At 46.7% G+C, this 17,024-nt stretch overlaps 9 protein-coding genes across 9 annotated transcripts; 3 read left to right on the top strand and 6 right to left on the bottom strand.

Moving 5' to 3' along the window:
* Window positions 1–54: 54 nt before the first annotated feature.
* V1513DRAFT_371877 (Phosphoglucose isomerase) lies at window positions 55–1,773 on the bottom strand (the record flags this gene model as incomplete). Its single annotated transcript, XM_066894757.1, has 2 exons — window positions 55–1,062; window positions 1,123–1,773. 2 exons carry the CDS (start codon window positions 1,771–1,773, stop codon window positions 55–57), a joined length of 1,659 nt encoding a protein of 552 aa, XP_066756618.1.
* A 1,257-nt stretch (window positions 1,774–3,030) lies between these two features.
* V1513DRAFT_422391 (Clathrin/coatomer adaptor, adaptin-like protein) lies at window positions 3,031–5,068 on the bottom strand (the record flags this gene model as incomplete). Its single annotated transcript, XM_066895975.1, has 3 exons — window positions 3,031–4,717; window positions 4,775–4,956; window positions 5,042–5,068. The coding sequence occupies 3 exons, from the start codon at window positions 5,066–5,068 to the stop codon at window positions 3,031–3,033; spliced, it is 1,896 nt and encodes a 631-aa protein (XP_066756617.1).
* A 589-nt stretch (window positions 5,069–5,657) lies between these two features.
* Window positions 5,658–8,444, bottom strand: V1513DRAFT_435389 (putative peptidase family-domain-containing protein). Its single transcript, XM_066896611.1, has 7 exons — window positions 7,502–8,444; window positions 7,163–7,455; window positions 6,915–7,109; window positions 6,799–6,863; window positions 6,114–6,749; window positions 5,962–6,052; window positions 5,658–5,908 (listed from the first exon to the last, which is right to left on the bottom strand). Exons 1-7 carry the CDS (start codon window positions 8,142–8,144, stop codon window positions 5,855–5,857), a joined length of 1,977 nt encoding a protein of 658 aa, XP_066756616.1. The 5' UTR covers window positions 8,145–8,444; the 3' UTR covers window positions 5,658–5,854.
* Window positions 8,445–8,514: 70 nt separating this feature from the next.
* Window positions 8,515–9,269, top strand: V1513DRAFT_435388 (HIT-like domain-containing protein). Its single transcript, XM_066896610.1, has 3 exons — window positions 8,515–8,634; window positions 8,684–8,931; window positions 8,994–9,269. The coding sequence occupies exons 1-3, from the start codon at window positions 8,604–8,606 to the stop codon at window positions 9,138–9,140; spliced, it is 426 nt and encodes a 141-aa protein (XP_066756615.1). The 5' UTR covers window positions 8,515–8,603; the 3' UTR covers window positions 9,141–9,269.
* A 301-nt stretch (window positions 9,270–9,570) lies between these two features.
* Window positions 9,571–9,956, bottom strand: V1513DRAFT_372289 (DASH complex subunit Dam1-domain-containing protein; the record flags this gene model as incomplete). The annotated part of the gene is made up of 2 exons (XM_066894771.1): window positions 9,571–9,619; window positions 9,694–9,956. 2 exons carry the CDS (start codon window positions 9,954–9,956, stop codon window positions 9,571–9,573), a joined length of 312 nt encoding a protein of 103 aa, XP_066756614.1.
* Window positions 9,957–10,446: 490 nt separating this feature from the next.
* Window positions 10,447–12,574, top strand: V1513DRAFT_10044 (CRAL-TRIO domain-containing protein). Its single transcript, XM_066894112.1, has 2 exons — window positions 10,447–11,552; window positions 11,609–12,574. Exons 1-2 carry the CDS (start codon window positions 10,494–10,496, stop codon window positions 12,119–12,121), a joined length of 1,572 nt encoding a protein of 523 aa, XP_066756613.1. The 5' UTR covers window positions 10,447–10,493; the 3' UTR covers window positions 12,122–12,574.
* On the bottom strand, window positions 12,168–14,002 carry V1513DRAFT_435379 (soluble NSF attachment protein). The gene is made up of 7 exons (XM_066896609.1): window positions 13,682–14,002; window positions 13,500–13,617; window positions 13,306–13,428; window positions 13,071–13,251; window positions 12,845–13,019; window positions 12,708–12,794; window positions 12,168–12,650 (listed from the first exon to the last, which is right to left on the bottom strand). Exons 1-7 carry the CDS (start codon window positions 13,709–13,711, stop codon window positions 12,498–12,500), a joined length of 867 nt encoding a protein of 288 aa, XP_066756612.1. The 5' UTR covers window positions 13,712–14,002; the 3' UTR covers window positions 12,168–12,497.
* Window positions 14,003–14,344: 342 nt separating this feature from the next.
* On the top strand, window positions 14,345–15,989 carry V1513DRAFT_435378 (uncharacterized protein). Its single transcript, XM_066896608.1, has one exon. The coding sequence runs from the start codon at window positions 14,389–14,391 to the stop codon at window positions 15,667–15,669; it is 1,281 nt and encodes a 426-aa protein (XP_066756611.1). The 5' UTR covers window positions 14,345–14,388; the 3' UTR covers window positions 15,670–15,989.
* V1513DRAFT_435377 (uncharacterized protein) lies at window positions 15,849–16,925 on the bottom strand. Its single transcript, XM_066896607.1, has 2 exons — window positions 16,835–16,925; window positions 15,849–16,758 (listed from the first exon to the last, which is right to left on the bottom strand). Exons 1-2 carry the CDS (start codon window positions 16,869–16,871, stop codon window positions 16,058–16,060), a joined length of 738 nt encoding a protein of 245 aa, XP_066756610.1. The 5' UTR covers window positions 16,872–16,925; the 3' UTR covers window positions 15,849–16,057.
* Window positions 16,926–17,024: the final 99 nt, after the last annotated feature.

The raw sequence follows: 17,024 nt of genomic DNA, 5'->3' as shown, positions 1-17,024 counted from the left end.
TAGATACGCTACAGCTTATGTTCCAGACATAACAGTTCGTTCCAGGCTATGCACTCAAGCAGACCACTTCTTGAACTGGTTGATCAAACCGTTGGTGGAAGAGTCGTGGTTGTCGACAAGCTCGGGTGTGTCGAGCTGCTTACCAATGGACTTGGCGAGGACCTTGCCGAGCTCGACACCGAATTGGTCATACGAGTTAATGTTCCAGATGGCACCTTCAGTGAATGTGAGGTGCTCGTAATAGACAATCAAAGCACCAAGAGTGGCGGGGGTGATCTTTTGGGCCAGGATGTTGGTGGTGGGTCTGTTGCCAGAGAAAACCTTGTGGGGCACAATGCTCTCGGGGTTGCCCTCGGCTTTGACCTCCTCCTCCGTCTTACCGACCATGAGAGCCTCAGCCTGGGCAAAGAAGTTAGAAGCCAACATGCGCTGGTGAAGATTGCCCTCAATAGGGTTGTGGGATTGAGCGGCAAGAATGAAATCGGCGGGAATGAGCTTGGTGCCCTGGTGGACGAGCTGGAAGAACGAGTGCTGGGAATTGGTGGCAGGCTCACCGAAAAGAATCGAACCAGTGGAGTACTTGACAAACTCGTTGGCACGGTTGATGGACTTGCCGTTGGATTCCATAGACAACTGCTGCAGGTAGGCGGGGAATCGGTGAAGGTATTGGTCGAATGGAGCAACGAGGTGCGTTTGAGCACCGAAGAAATTGTTGTACCAGACACTCAACAGACCGCCAATGACAGGGATGTTGGACTCTAGGGGCTGCTCGGTAAAGTGCTTGTCCATCGCCTCGGCACCCTTGAGAAACTTCTCAAAGTTGTCGTAACCGATGTAAAGAATGACGGACAAACCGATAGCCGACCAAACGGAGTAACGACCACCGACCCAGTTCTCGAACTCGAACATGTTCTTGGTGTCAATCCCGAACTTAGCGACCTCCTCAGCGTTGGTGGACAGGGCAACGAAGTGCTTAGCGATATAGGCGGGTTCCTTGGCAGACTCAAGGAACCAGGCCTTGGCGGTGTTCGCATTGGTGCAGGTCTCAGCAGTCGTGAAAGTCTACAATTAAATATGCCGTTAGAAACGGCTGATAAACGGTAAATTGTGCGCATAACATACCTTGCTGGCGACCAAAAAGAGGGTCTGCTCGGGATCAACAACCCGAAGGGTCTCAGCGATGTGAGTGCCGTCAATGTTGGAGACGAAAAAGACCTCGAGGTCACGCTTGGCGTAGTGCTTGAGGGCCTCGGTGACCATGACAGGACCGAGATCGGAACCACCGATGCCAATGTTGACTATGTACTTGATTGGCTTGCCAGTGTATCCGGTCCACTTGCCGAATCGGACCTCTTCTGAAAACTCCTTCATATGAGCGAGAACACGGTTGACCTCTGGGGTGACATCTTTGCCGTCGACCTTCATGACCTTGTTGGACTGGTTGCGGAGAGCAACATGGTAGACAGCACGCTGCTCCGTGAAGTTAATCTTCTCGCCGGCGAAGAAGGCTTCACGCAGCGACTCAATGTTGGCATCCTCGGCAAGCTGGACGAGGAGCTTAAAGATGTCTTCATTAATGATGTTCTTGGAGAAGTCGAAGAGGATCTCGGAGCCGTCATAATTGATGAAGGAACGCGAGAACTTGGCGAAGCGGTCCGAGTCGGCTTTGAAGAGTTCTTTGACGGATATCGATTTGCCGACAGAGTCATATGCTTCTTGGAGCTTAGCCCAGGTGGGCAGATCAGATGCTTGTGAGAAGGAGGAGAAGGACATGCTGGACGTAACCAATTCAATTGCGTGGCCGATAGGTGAGACCGAGAAAGAGCAATTGGGGACTTGATGGAGAACGAGAAGACGATGGGTTAAAAGGTAGCGTAGTGGGGGTTCAGCGCAACTGTGGTGGACACCGGATGGCCGCTGTCCGCTACGGGCGCAAACCCCCCTCGGGGCGATGGCCGGCGGAACTATTTCCAGAACCAAGTTACGTTCTGAAATGCATCATGACTGGTGCCTGTCCAGGCGTTGCTTGCACCAATATTCTGCATATATGTCCTGAGTTATAACGCATAGCCATTGCACTACTATCTAGCGAAAAAGTCAAACATTACTTTATGATACGCTACAGCCAAACACTGCCGAGCTTGCAGAATAAAATGTTCTTGCCGGACCACCGATCCCCGCCGCTTCTAGAGTGATGCTGAGCGAAGTCAGTTGTGAGGCTTGTTGGCAAATAGCGTCTCGATTTTCACGGCATTCGTCGGCTGTCAGACTACTGTGATGAGTATGGACCCTGTCGCGGGATTGGGCACTAATCTCCGTCTGCCTCTGCCGCACAAATCAAAACCTGTAGATATGTCTGTCTGTCATTCATTTGGGCGCGTAATATCTAATATGTAATACACTCCGGCACTTAATTCGCCTGATTGCGCCTGGTCGAGGGATTAGTTTCGTATATACTTTGTATATAAGGTCAGCAGCAGACTCATCACCGCTGTCCAGTCACCGACTGTCTCCGGAACAACAATAAGGGTACAGGTAAATAAGAAGAAATAAACTCTATAACAGTTGTGAATGACAAGATGACATCATTTCCATCCCCACCAGCAGAAGCTTGGAGGAGCACCATAAAGCACCTTGTAGACGAGGGTCGCAAGATGCTGAAACAATGGCAAAATCACGGCCATATTAATCCGGTCAAACCTTGGTTATATTTTGCAGTGCCCTTGCAGTGCCCTTGAAACTACGAGTTAACTATGGATCCCCAGGCAAGAATATGACCATACAGAGCCCCATATTATGCACCGGCCCTAACCCGAAGATGTCTCGTTCTTTCCCTTAAACATTCGGCCGTGGCAGAATGAATAAACTCACATTAGAATAATGCGAAGATCAATCGACCAATGGCATGGGACCTGGAAATACGGATAAGATCTCTCGAATTTACAATACAAGTGCAGGAGAGCGTAAACATACAACGTCGCTTCATATCCAAAAAAAAAAAAAAAATTGTCAGGTATTACAACTTCCTAATCACTCTGACAACAAATCCCCTCCATTCGTCGAGAAATAATTAGCGGCTGTATAATTCGGGTAGAAGCCCGGGGACTCAAAATTGGAGTCACTCCTTCTCAAAGCTGGACTCTGCTCCAACTGCCGCGCTTTGGTGCCTTTGAAAATTTGGCTGACTGGCTTCAAATATATTGACGATAACGAACCAATATTGAGACTCAACTCCTCAATTGTGCGAGCGTCTAACTTGTCTGATTCGACCGAAATTGCAGGCTTTTCTGACATTACGACTTGTCGTGTAATGTCCGCATTTCCTGACGCAGACGACAGCAATCGCCAGTACATGTATCCTCGGTCTCTCAAATCTGGATTGTCCGTTTCCTCAGTCGACCACTTAAGCACCTGCAAGACAAGTTCCTGACCTTTTGCTGGTCGTTGAATAAACAACTTTACAGTGGCGGTCAACAATGCCAATTGTACCTCAATCGTTTCTTCTTTGAAAGTAAACAGAAACTCATCCAGCAGCTCATCCGAGTTCTCGATTCTGTCCGCATACTGCCCAATTATCCAAACCATAGCCGCCTTCGCTTCTGGCTCATCAAGCGAGTCTAGATTCTTGCACAGAACTGAAATAATGGACTCGTACTTGTTCGGATACTTTCTGAAGATATTCCTGATCACAACAGTCGCTTCCTGCACGATATACGAAACTCGCGTGGCTACTAGATCCAGGAGCGTGTCAATGCAGTCTCGTGCCGCACTGTCAATCTTGATTGCAAGTTTGCCAATCGCGCGGACGGCTTTTCGAACAAACTGCACGTCGATTTCGGATGCGTATTCCTTCAGCTCGCGTAAGATCTCCTTGATATTGTGCTCTGATGCCAGCAAGAATATAATCTCCAACTTTGTGACCTTGATGTAAATCGGATCGTTGTACTTGCAAAAGAAGACTTTAATATCGTTCTGCAAAATCTGTGGATACTGCTGCAGAATCAAGAAGCAATTCCTCAACGCAACATACTGGATCTCGTGTGGCTTCGACAATAACGTCACCAGTGGGGGACCAAACCGCTTTACCAATCCCTGAATTGCCGAGTCATCGGAAATGTAATGCGTTAGATATAGAATCACACGAATAGTTCCAAGCACGACGGACGCATTGGAATGCTGCAAGCGCGGACTAAGACGTTCAGCCATTAACAAAGCCTCGGCAGGGTCTTGAGGCGTATAAGCCATCAGTGCCGAGAGAATATACGTTTGCGACCATTCGTTGCAATCACCCAATATTTGCACGAGCTTACTTGCATCTTGATATCCAATCGCAAGCTTCATGCCCTCAGACTTATCCGTGATATCCGTCAAGGCGGCTAACCCAGCTGACACGACTGTCGGATTGGAATCAACCAATAACTGATTGACGCCTTCTATTAATCCACTCTTCTCAACCAGTGACGCATCGGAAGCCCACAATTTTGCGACTCCAAACGCTGCTGTCTTTCGCACGTATGGATCAGGATCTCTCAACAGCCTGCCAAGAGGATCTACCAAAGCCTCGTTGAATGCCGGAAGCGAAATACAGGACACCGTCCGTAGCGAAAGTGCCCGTACCAGCGGTGATCGATCTCGCAAATCGTCAAGCAGCACCGGCAAAGCCTTGTTCGCAAGATCAGGCTTTAGCCGACAATAATTTATCAAATAAAGAAAACACCTAATAACCGCATGTTAGGAAGAACTTCAGTTTCCGGCCAACAAATATTCGACGTACATCTTCTTTATCTCCAAACTATCTAACTTTATGCAATCCAGAACATCGGGAAATAATTGAATCATCTCGTTATTGTTCATCGTCATATTGGCAACTACTCTCTTCAATGCAGTCTTGCGGCGCACGTAATTCTTGTCTTTCTTGTCAGATGTTAATTCGAGCCGTAACTCGGCGGCTTTGCCCTGCGTTTCGATACATTAGCAAATGTTCAACAAAAGTAGCTACAAATCATATATGCATTGGCTTTTTTCAGTATAAACAACATACCTTTGCAAAGAATTTGGCATCACTCATTTTTAGCTCGGCGCACGTTCTGCAAGCCTTGTGACGTATCTGATATGAATCGAAATGTATGGAGGCTATCTCCTTCGAAGCGGCTTGCTCGGATGTTAAAGAGCACCGCTAAATCCTCCTCCGAACTTGAATCTCGTCCGACACGCTATTTTTTTCGTGTAATACTATATCCTACTCACAAATTCCAACTTACGCATGATCATGATTGGATCGACTTGGATACGTGGAACATCTAGTGACACTGTCCGAAGTAGGAGGCATCTAATGACGTTGGGCAAGCGAACCGGAGCGGCGCAGAAAATCACAAACTCAAACCTGGACAATGTAACTAGATTTTATATTGGTTGTTATTGAATTTGCACCGGTTCTATTTCCAATGTTTCAAAAAAAATTTAACGTCATTTTTAACAGTCATTTACTGGACTTGACGAGCTGACAAAAAGTAGGACAGTAGCTTGCATCGCAATCTTTAAGTCCGTGGACTATTTTCCGGGTGGTCAGTCATGCATAAATGCCGATACGAGGAGAGACACAGAACTGGTGCGGAATCTATAATATGGCATATTGTAGATCTGCTCATTACTTTTGTTATTTAAGATGTCATGTTGGTATATATGGTACTCTCCATGATTAAATATACTATTGCCACAGCATTCTCTGTAGTAAGTTACCGTGAGATTCCCTTGATACTGCGGCTCTATATAGATGGGCATGCCCTAAACCAGCATATGCATTCTCGTCAAATCCAGTAACAGAAACATAATGAGTAAGATAGAAATTCGTCCGTTATGCATCTAACTTTTCACCAGAGTATATGATACCGATTCGGGTTAACCAGTGCTACGTTAAAGTGAGCTTCTGCAAGCGCACACTCGAAGAGATGGGCTACTTACATCTACAGTTCCGTGAATTCCGATCATATAATATCCTAACGGTGGAATGAGATCACATGGACTCCCCCCAAGGGCGTTTCCGTATACCGCACTATAAATCCTTTATTACGTCGCTGCCCTTCAGGAATTCCACGAATGAGAAAAGTGCTCACCTTCGCTTTAAGTTGGTTATGACCTGAATCGCGTCGACCCAAGCACCGGTGCGCAAGTGTATTCCGACAATACTCTCGCTCGTCTCCATATTGAAATCAGACGGTGATCCGCCACGGTTACCAAACATAGCCGATCCACTGTCGAAGAAAAATTCCATTCCATCGACCGCGCTGCCGTGATATATTCGTATGTGCTTCACCTTTCGGAACAATACCTGGATATTCTGCGCTCCGTTCGACGTATCAGGATTTGATATGATACTACTGAATGCCGGACGACGACCAATTTCGAATCTCGCCTTCTTGACCGCATCGCTAAAATCTTCGACAGTGAGCTGTTGCTGTCCCAGGACCAAAATCTCTAGCTTCATCGGCTTAGTAATTACGCGATACTTGGCAGGCATTAGCGACCGTAGTTCATCTTCGAATAGGAATACTTCTTTCTGCGGTCCTTCCGGATACTCCAAGTGTGCTCTGCAGCCTCCGTCACAGTGGACTTCGATTAAGTAGATGCCGGTATTGGAGATCACCATCGCGCCATTCTCAACGGGGTATAGTGCGGGCTTCATTTTCGGGACGATAGGTTCTGGTGGTAGTCTAAACATTGGATGACACCGGAACCGGAGGAGATCGAGTCTGTAAGGTACGTTAACGAGGTCAATAATTAGGTGGCAAATAGGCATACCTGTGCCATCCGCATTCGTCCTTGGGTAAAGCAATTCTTAGAGATTCTCTACTGATTCTGACTTCCTATTCGAGCTATAACAGGCCGGTCAAAAGCAATCAATAATATCGACTTACCCGGGTGACAAAGCTTCGATGGAAGGTCGTATATCCTTGGAGCATTATGCCTGACGGTTGATGCGGGCAGCCAAGCAGGTGCCCGACTTCGTGCAAGAACGCCCCAATGCCGACATTTGCCGCTTGGAAGTTCAAACCGGGCTCGCCAGCATCATTAGCAACCTCGCGAATGTCCGCTTTTGTGTCATCCATGAACTGATAGTGATCGTCAGTATCCTGAGCAGTTTATAAACGGTCAAGTATCTTACGCAGGGAACAACTTCCTCGAAACAAGTAGGCCAACTATATATAGCGTGGCTGCCAAATATTCCCAGTTTGACGTTCCCAGATCCTCCACCCAACGCTGCATGGCCTCGAATCAACTTCATTTTGTTGTCCCACTGTGTGTCCATAAATAATACCGCAACATGAGTCTCATCATTGTTTGGCGTCTCCGCAAAAATCCCACCGTAATCTCTAATGGCGTCGACTGCTATACCAAAAAGGTCTCCTCTCCTATTTCCATTGTGGTTTTGTTGTGCAACATCTGGATCACGAATTTCTATACATGTTTAGCACTTCCAAAAGTTGGCTGTGACCAAACATACCAGCTATTGTTTTCTTCGACCTGATTATGTGCACCTTTGACGTGGTCCGACACGTCGAATCATTTTTTGATAAAGTATCCGGTCCCCACTCTTCGTGTAGCCGAAATGTTCTTCTACCCATTCCCGCCCTTGACATTTGCTCACCGGTAAACGCCTGCCATAAATAGCCCGCCATTCTCATTTTCCTAATCGCTGTGTCTAATCCATTTCCCTCTTGATTTTTCTTATACGTAGGTGAATCAAACTTGCATTCACTATCCCTTGCCAGAAGAATAGCGAGATGCAATGGCGCATTTTGCAAAAGCGGAGTGTACACCAACTTAAGATCTGTTGTTAGTGTCGGACCGCCGAGACTCCCCGGATGAAATACAAATTTCAAATCATTCTGTCCTGGACTTAAATGAACCAATGCTTTAAAATAACCATCTGATACTGGATAGGATTGTGGTGGGAACTCTGACAAATGATGATACACCGTCACTGATGCGTCGAAAGTAGTGTTCGGAGGTCCTGCGCTTCCGTGGATGAGGACAACGCGCTGATATATATTAGAACTTTGTGACACGTTGTAGAACTTTGGAGCATATGGATTCAATTGTGTAGTCGACACAGGACGCGTATGAATTGGTGGTGAAGGCGTCATAGCGACAACTTTGAGCAGTAGCAAGGATAAATCGTCCCGAAATCGAGACAAAACCGGCGTCGCAGCAACCTCCGATGCTCTGTTGATTCCTGGCTAGCCTCGGCAGATGAATTGGAAAATGGAGCAATGAACTAAATATGGTTTTACTAACTGATTATCCTCACTGACAAAATTGGATATTCGAACGCGCGTTCGCCATTATACAAATCGGTCATCAGATTCGCGGCTCAGCCACTTTGCAACACGTTGTGCAATATACCCCTGAAGTTTAAGGGTACAAGCATCTTGTGATGACAATCAATATCTATGTAACTATGAAAATCGGACGGTGACGTGTGGTGAGGCTGGATCACGACTTGGCTCTCCATCAACGAAACTATGATACGGATATGCTAATCCCATATTTCTGCGAGAAACCGTGACGCCAATCATAACGAGTATATCCATCTTCCGCTTAAAATGTCCTGCCTTTTCTGCCGTATTATAAAGGGTGCGATCAGACTACGATTCTTACAGGAATCAGCTAACAAAATGAATAGGTGAGATCCCGGCATTCAAGGTCTACGAAACATCGAAGGTGTATGCCTTTCTCGACATCAATCCTCTTGCGGAAGGACACACTCTTCTTATTCCCAAGGTTCATGGCGCCAAAATGCATGAGATCCCAGACGATTACTTGGCAGAAATTCTTCCTGCCGCACGCAAGATCGCGCTAGCGCTCGGTGCCACACAAGATGATGCTTTCCAGTATAATGTTCTTCAGAACAACGGCACGCTCGCTCATCAGGTGTGTTAACAATGCAATTTCTGTTTTTATTATTTAATTCTGCTTACTTGTGCATGATGTAGGTCGTTCAGCACGTTCATTTCCATGTTATTCCGAAACCCAATGAAGCTGAAGGCCTTGGTATCGGATGGCCTGGAAAGCCTACTGACTTTGACGCACTCAAGAAGACTCACGAGGCGTTACTGAAGAAGTTGGAGGGAAAGTTATAAGCTAAATTTGTGATGTACAAGTATATTGAGGTTAGTCAGTTGAAAGTTGACTAAATGTTAAGTCCCCGATATGATATTGCTGTGATATACGCGATAGGTACACATAAAATATATTACATTATGATACACATGTTCTTCTATCAGTTCGTAGGTATTGAGTGGCTTGTGCGTCCTACAATTGACCGTGATTGTGGACGACTTCTTGATTCGCTCGTAAGCATGGCACCCGATTTGGACGATGAAGTGCCCCGCCTGGTTGTTAAATTTGGAGCATTTTTTGGCGATGATACCGGAAGAGCAGCGTTTTGCTCGGCCGGGAGTAAGTCATTATTCTTAGCTGACTCTAGAGAATAAATTTCCGCGTTCGCTTGATCTAACTCAATATCAACAGAGACTCAAGTGGATCATCGGCACACATGCTTCTTACTTGTCAGAAATTCGTGCTCATGAAATCTTTCGAATGAGTCTGTGGTCGGCGCCTATCGCAAAGGAGTTAGTGATTTACATAAGAGTCAGGCGTCAGGTACCAAATACCTCTTGAAAATCAACACACCACGCATTAACTTCGAGTCCGTACAGAAACGCAGCAAAGCTCTCGCTGAATCGTGCCAAATTCTCGTGCATGATATCCAGGTACTGGAAATTTGTGTCAAGGTCCGCGAGAGAGTCGCTGAGTTCCGAAAGCTGAGGTTTCAAGGCCTCGAGGGGGAATGACGATGGTGATTCCGTTGACGCGAATGTTTGGCCCGGTCGGGATACTGATCGGCGTAGAGGCGTCGTCGGTCGTGAAGCCCGCCTGGATCTCTGAATAGACATCGTTGTTATTTCGACGCAGTGGACTAGAGAGATGTCGATTAAGTGCTCTGCTGCGGGAGTGGTGGTCCAAATTAGACGAAGACGCGTTTTGTTTACGTCACGTGATTTATGGAGTGAGACCATGGTATATATGCCGCTGTGATGGCCTACCAGGTTTGGCTAGGGGAAGTTTCATTAGGTCGCGTGTGGCTCCTGCAAAATGAAAAATTGTTCCGGAGATTACTTGCCCGCCCATTTCGCACCAAATTAGCAACATTACTTTAGACATATGCGAATGCACACTACTGCTGGCCATTTGTAGCTAAGCCTTGGGTGTTGTAGGCTCGTAGGATGGCAGTCATGTCTTTCTCGAAGATACTTGCTTGCTTCAAATAATAATGACTCGCTGAGGGTGATAAATGTAGCATGCACGCGACCAGACCATCGCAGGCTGATAGCTGCTGACTGATCAGGTTAGGAGCCGAGCTGTCTTGGGTCAGCGTAAACTTAAACCCCGGCATCCGCGGCCATCTCATTTGTGAAGCCATTCCTCCCTTCATGGTATATCGTCTGAAGACTGTCTTTGGACGATTCTCGCCACTCCGCATCGTGCTTCGTGCCTCACCTGTATTGCTATTTACGTATTCCGACGTGCGAAACTCACAAGCCCGTCTCAAAGAATTCCATCCATCGGCCGCACTAGCCTCTTCAACTGACCTCCGCTTCCCTCCGTGTCCCGACTTCATCGCCCTCACGCCGCCTTTCGACATGCCCCACGATCAGGCCCCGGGACGACCGGGAAATCTCACACCCGAGCAGGAGCAGAGGCTCAAGGAGCTGTGGACAATTGTGATGAGAACATTCAGCGTCTCTCCTCCTCCGTCCTTACTAGAGTCCAGTACGATTACCAACACAATGAGCACCACATCGGGCAATGGCTCTGCCGCGCCGCCGTCGGAAATCAACACTGATGCCTCAGCCAACGGCGAAAAATCAAAGAAAAAGCGATTCGGAATCTTGAAGCGGAAGGACAAGGATAAAGATAAGGATAGAGAGAAACCCAAGGATGCGGCTGCACCTAAACCTTCCCGTACTGCGTCGACACTGTCGAGCCCAACCATAGGAGCTGATGATGAAAATGACAAGTATGGACAGTCCAAACAATTCAAGGAGGCACTTGCTGAGATGACTCCCGAGGAATTGAGGATCGCATTTTGGAGTATGGTTAAAGCCGATCATCCCGACGGCCTGCTGCTTCGTTTTCTTCGTGCACGCAAGTGGGATGTTCAAAAGGCGCATGTCATGATGGTTTCTACCATGCATTGGCGGTTGAAAGAGATGGATGTAGAGGCAATTGTCTTCAAGGGCGAAGGTGCTGCTCTGGCTGAGCACGACGAAGGTTTTCTAAAGCAAGTTCGGCTAGGCAAGTCGTACCTTCATGGACGCGACAAGGTCGGCCGACCAATATGTACCGTACGCGCCAGACTGCACAGGCAAGGCGATCAGACTGAAGATGCACTGAATCGATATACCGTTTACGTCATGGAGACAGCGCGTATGTGTTTGAAGGAACCTGTCGACACGGCGACTGTCCTTTTCGACCTTAGCCAGTTCTCGGTATGTCCTTGTGTCGAATAACTACGTAGGCTTGCTTTGTGCTGATTCTGTCATAGCTTGCCAACATGGATTACGCGCCAGTGAAGTTTATGGTCAAGTGTTTTGAAGCCCATTATCCCGAAAGTCTTGGTATTTGCCTGGTTTACAAGGCTCCTTGGATCTTCCAGGGTATATGGAATATTATCAAGGGCTGGTTAGATCCCGTTGTAGCGTCGAAAATTCATTTTGCCAGAACATTTGATGATATGACTGAATTCATTGATCGCGATGTTCTTTGGAAGGAACTAGGAGGCCCCGTCGAGTGGGAGTACAAGTATCTCGAGCCTATCCCAGGCGAGGACGACTTACTGAAGGATACCGAGACTAGAGAACGGCTTTTGGAGGTGCGAGCAAAGCTTATTCGAGAATACGAAGACGCAACGTGGACATGGATTTATTCCTCGTCAAGTGAAGCTCAAAATGCGCGACATGAAGTTGCTAAACGTTTGCGACAAGATTATGTCGGTCTTGACCCATACTTGCGAGCTAGGACAGTGTACGATCGTGTGAACTACATCCAACTGAACTAACAAGAGTTCGTTTTTGAATAGGCATTTTCGAAAAGACCGTTTTGAATAGATGTTTTGATGTATTGACATCTCTGTTGCATGTATTTTTGTCTATCTGGTTTATTGTGTATAATTGTCATGGAATTCAATGTTTGTAACATCTTTCCACATTTTGCGATGGAATTAATATGTTACTAGTACGCAAAGTGACCTACTGAGAATGCCACACGGCCCCCGCCTATACATTTAGATAGATAGCCCCATTATCTTGTTCAATTATTTACGATCAGACACGCGAAAGACGATTAGAGAACCTGCACAAATGTGAAAGTTTGCCGCGACAAGAGAAAACAGAGAAAAAGGACCATAGGAACAAGAAACCATAATGTATCCTCCTCTACAAAATATTGTCCTCTTCCTCCTGAATAGAGCTCTTGATGCGTAGTAGTAACGTGGTCTTCCACTTGTCTAATTTGGAGAACTGATCAAATTGGAAGACCTTGTCCGTAAATCTCTCCTGATCGCCATCCTCGTAGGCTGAAATGATGTCCTGTATGGTACGCGTCAGATGATTTCATCACGAGCATCACATATATAGGTTAGTTACCGATAGCAAGACCTGTTCTCGGGTTTGAAAGAATGTGGGATCCATGTCTGTGTATTCCTCGACAGCTCTCTTTGCGGCGATAATATCCTTGGCGCAAATCAGCAGAACATACGACTATCGCAATTCTACGATCATACCTTATTGGCAATATGGCATAAGCCCGCTTTGAAAAAGTAATCCTTCAAACTCCACTTTGTCAAGTTATTTCCAAGGCTGTTGCGTGCGACCTGCTCGTACTTGGCAATAGCACGGGGATAGTCCTCCTTTATGGCGGCGATCTCGGCAACTTTCAGCCATGCCTTGTTCGCGAGTCTAACCAACTACTTAGTATTATCGCCAGTGCAAAGTCGAAAATTCACATACGATTCAGCACCGTCATTTGACATCCACTCGCCGGCTTCATCGTAAGCATCCATTGCCCGATCCAGATCATCCAGCTCATTTTCGTATAGAGTGGCTAGATCTTGGGTATATGTCGCTGCTCGTCGAAATTGACCTCTCTGGGTAAATAGAGTTATAGCCTGTATAAGGACCCTTGCGGACTCTACAAAATCGTTATTCCATGCCATGGCTGCAAGCGTCACTTCGTGCCGTATACCTTCAGGATCATTTTTTCTATATGATTTGTACGCTTCTATATAAGTATTGGCCGCCTCATCTTTGGCTTCTGATTTGAGTTGCATTTGCGCGGCCTTCTCAAACGCCTTTCCCGCGCTATTAACTACATCAAAAGTCAACATTAGAAACACTAAAACAGTACCGCCAATCATCAACTAGGTAAAAAGCACTTACGATCTTTCTCTAATCTAAACGCATTCGCGGCTTCGACGTAGACATCACCAGCCTCTTCAAATCTAGAACTGCTGGCAAACAAACCAAATGGTCCTGAGGAATTCGCCTTCTTATCGGCCTAGAGTCACATTTAGTAATGGCTCATTATCTCTAAACCCATTTCGAAGACAATTCCGATTTACCTTCGCCAACAGCGATCTCGCGTCTGACATGTTCTGATGTGATTCTGAGTTACCTTCCTAGTCGTATATATTCGGCCAGAAATTTCGTCAGTCTCCGATTTTCTAGTGGGCAGCGTTAACGTTGCAATTATAATTCTTACGACTTGCTCTTTCCCGGCTCGGCGCCTGTGTGAACGGGTCTGCAATCGCAAGCTAACCCAGGCCGGGCGGAACACCCCCATCAGTTACCCGGATTTTAATCTTCTATGTCGGCTACTTGACGTTTGTGGTCCTATCTATCATTCTATTTGCGCAGTCGGTCATCGTGAGTTTAGCCTGCCTCTAAACTCCCAATCCACCTGGGGAACATGGGAAATAAAAGTACAATTTGTACAGAATGCAGTTACTTCGTATTGCACAACCCAGCCTCGCTAACTTTCTCCATTTATAATTGTATCCCAGCGTGCCTTACATGGTAAATATAGCTACTTCAACTAGTGAGCCCAGCTTGTCATAGAGCCGATATAGCGTCGAATGGGCTGAATAGCGGCGTTCGCCTCATTCTCTATTTGGACACAAGACCCTCAGTCTGAGGCAACTTATGCGCCGTTACCCTATCTCCAGTCACTCGCCGCCGACTGGCTTCTTGTGTTCCAGCTCGTCTCGCCACAACTCACCGCGTCGCTGTTTCATCACTGCTATCCCCACAATATCATTCTCGAGCCATCATGGCTTCCAGTCGCAAGGTCTACAAGGCCATATCCTCTTTGTACCGCCGTGCGGTCGACACTGCGCGTCATGTCAGGGAGGCCTTTGAGGATGGCTGGCCACCTGGAAGACAAAATGGCGGAGGAGGAGGCGGAGGCGGTTTCATTGGCCGTCGCCAGCCTATTCCGGTCAGAGTGCCTATTCCTGTACCCCACAGTCCATATCCGCGTCCAACATCGCGTCCCGGAAGCCAGTCCTGGTACTCCAACACGTCTCGACGCTTTGCCTCAACAAGTGCGTTTTCATCTAGAGCGTTTCAGCAGCAAGTACACCACGCCAACAAATATGATCCGCCTCGGTTCATGTCCGTTGCGGCAAAACTGTCCAATATCGGTCACGGAACTACCTTTGCTCATCCATTTTTGAGTCCAAAGTGGACCGGCGGAACTTTGAGCAGATCCTTGCAGGGATATTCTCTCCCGGGTTTGAGATCTCGTGGATCGGTGCGATATTTCTGCTTCAACGTTCGTCCTATGGCGAATGTCATTACGAATTTGTCGGCGTCTGCGCGTGCTGGCGGTTTTGAAAGTTCGAAGCTGGTTTCTAAGGGTGTGAAGGGCCGGAAATTCACCTCAATTGGCATAAATCAGTACGATTTACCTATGTCTAGCGATGTCGACACGTTGTCTTCTACTGATAGCCGAGGCAACTTCTACTTCATTTGCAACGCTCCGGCTCTCGAGTGTTCTGAATCAAACGTCGGGGATGTTTACGACCCTGCGGCTATTAAGACTGCCCTCAATACCACTTTTTTGGAATTTGATCTCAGTCCTACGTTCACATTCTCGACTGTGTATGCAGAACTCACCGAAAATGTTGTCGATTCGATTACTGAGAGTGTAGATCGTCATATCGCGGATTTGAATAGAGTTGTTGCTGACGTAAAGGCGATTGCGAACACAATTGGAAGCCTACAACTCTCTCTTCGGAATGACAATGGTACAGTGTTTAGAGTACATTTCTCCGATAGAACACCGGATCAAGTAGAGCGTATTTGCAAGGACCTGGGAATTACTCGTGGAATGATCAGATTTGACAGTGAGAGGAGTCGTTTCCGGCAACGGGGAAGTCAGAGCGCTAGCGAGCACTGGTCGGAGGATTCATTTAGCGATGCTCTCTTCGACAGTGCTAGCTTGTCAAATCGCTCGCTATGGAATCAACACGAACTTCCTCGCAGCTTGAATCAATCCGTCTTGAGAAGCGAGTATTCATATCCGGACGGAACGGAGATTTGGACTTAATTCAATTGTGTCATTCGGAAATTGGAGTTCTATATGTGGTGGTGTCCTGTGTTTGCTTTTGTATAAATGATCACGTATTTTATGGTTTAGATTCGATATACATATTTTTCTACATTTGCAATTTGTTATAAATATGGCTGACGGATATTGGGATTATTGGATGGCTCATGGTAGGGATCTGAACCTTATATCATCTTTTTTATTTCGTGACTTTTACCGTAGCGGTCAATTATGTGATTATGATCTGAGTCTCTGGCATTTTGTGCAGTAGATCATATTGTTCATGGCTACATCAACTAATTGTATATCAAATTGACCACTCTACAAAGTAAATTTCTGCAGTCCATATTATCGGTTTAATCCTGGCACGCCAGCATCTATCTCAACGTCAGTAATAGTCCTTCGAAAAGCATTCCAAATACTTACATCGGTCTTCTTTGTCGGCCTTGAATAGCAGTTGCAGGAAATACTCATTAGTATCCTTGTCATAATGGGTCCAGAATTTAGCGGGCCGCCGATCAATCTCCTTACTCGGGATCTTAAACGCAACAGCCTCATACGGTTCAGCAGCAACCAACAGATACTGAAACTGCTTATTCTCCATCGCATTTTCAATTCTCTGTTCAAATGCGCTCATAAACCGATGTCGCGGGACAATCTCGGTGCCGATCTCAGGATACTGTAGTTGGAATCGCAGTCCTTCTTGCCTCGATATCGGATCACGAATCTTCGTGATCCGGTATCCCGGCCGTCCAATTTTCATCAAATTTTTTCGCACTTGTATAGCAGATACACCCAGTGCGCCAGTTGCGCCAGTAATAGGCAACCCAGTAATTGGATCGGTCCGCCCTTCGCGTTGATCTCTGGCGGCTCGTCGGGCGAGGTTAGTCTGATGTTTTCGACCCTGAGTGTGCGCCAGATATGATCCATCATTGACATGAACCGTAAGACAAAGCTTGCATTCAAATGATCCCAAATGATTTTTGAAAAAATATGGGTCTTTTTCTAGATCGATAGTTTCAAGCGCCAGTTTGCGGAGTCGCTCTCGTCGATCCGCATTCGTCTCCGAAAATCCTGCCACCCCGCCACCTATGTTTAAGTCACGTCAGTCTCAGTTAGGCCTGTTGAAATACTCATAAAGAGTATAAGATTAGCTTGTACATACCACCTTTCTTTGATCCGGCTCGATTTTGGTAGTCCATGATTATCGACGTGTCTGTAGAATATTTTAGACTGATTATCGAGACCGTACTTGTCCCACGGCCGAGATGACTAAGATCACAATCGAGTCACAAGCTGGTCAGTCACGATGTGATTCTGTTTCCGGGATGGAAGTAATGCTTTCGAAGTCTGCC

This window comes from Lipomyces chichibuensis (genome assembly GCF_038497645.1).
Source record: "Lipomyces chichibuensis strain CBS 12929 unplaced genomic scaffold V1513scaffold_1, whole genome shotgun sequence".
NCBI lineage: Eukaryota > Fungi > Ascomycota > Lipomycetes > Lipomycetales > Lipomycetaceae > Lipomyces > Lipomyces chichibuensis.
This window is presented reverse-complemented; position numbering and strand designations above follow the sequence as displayed.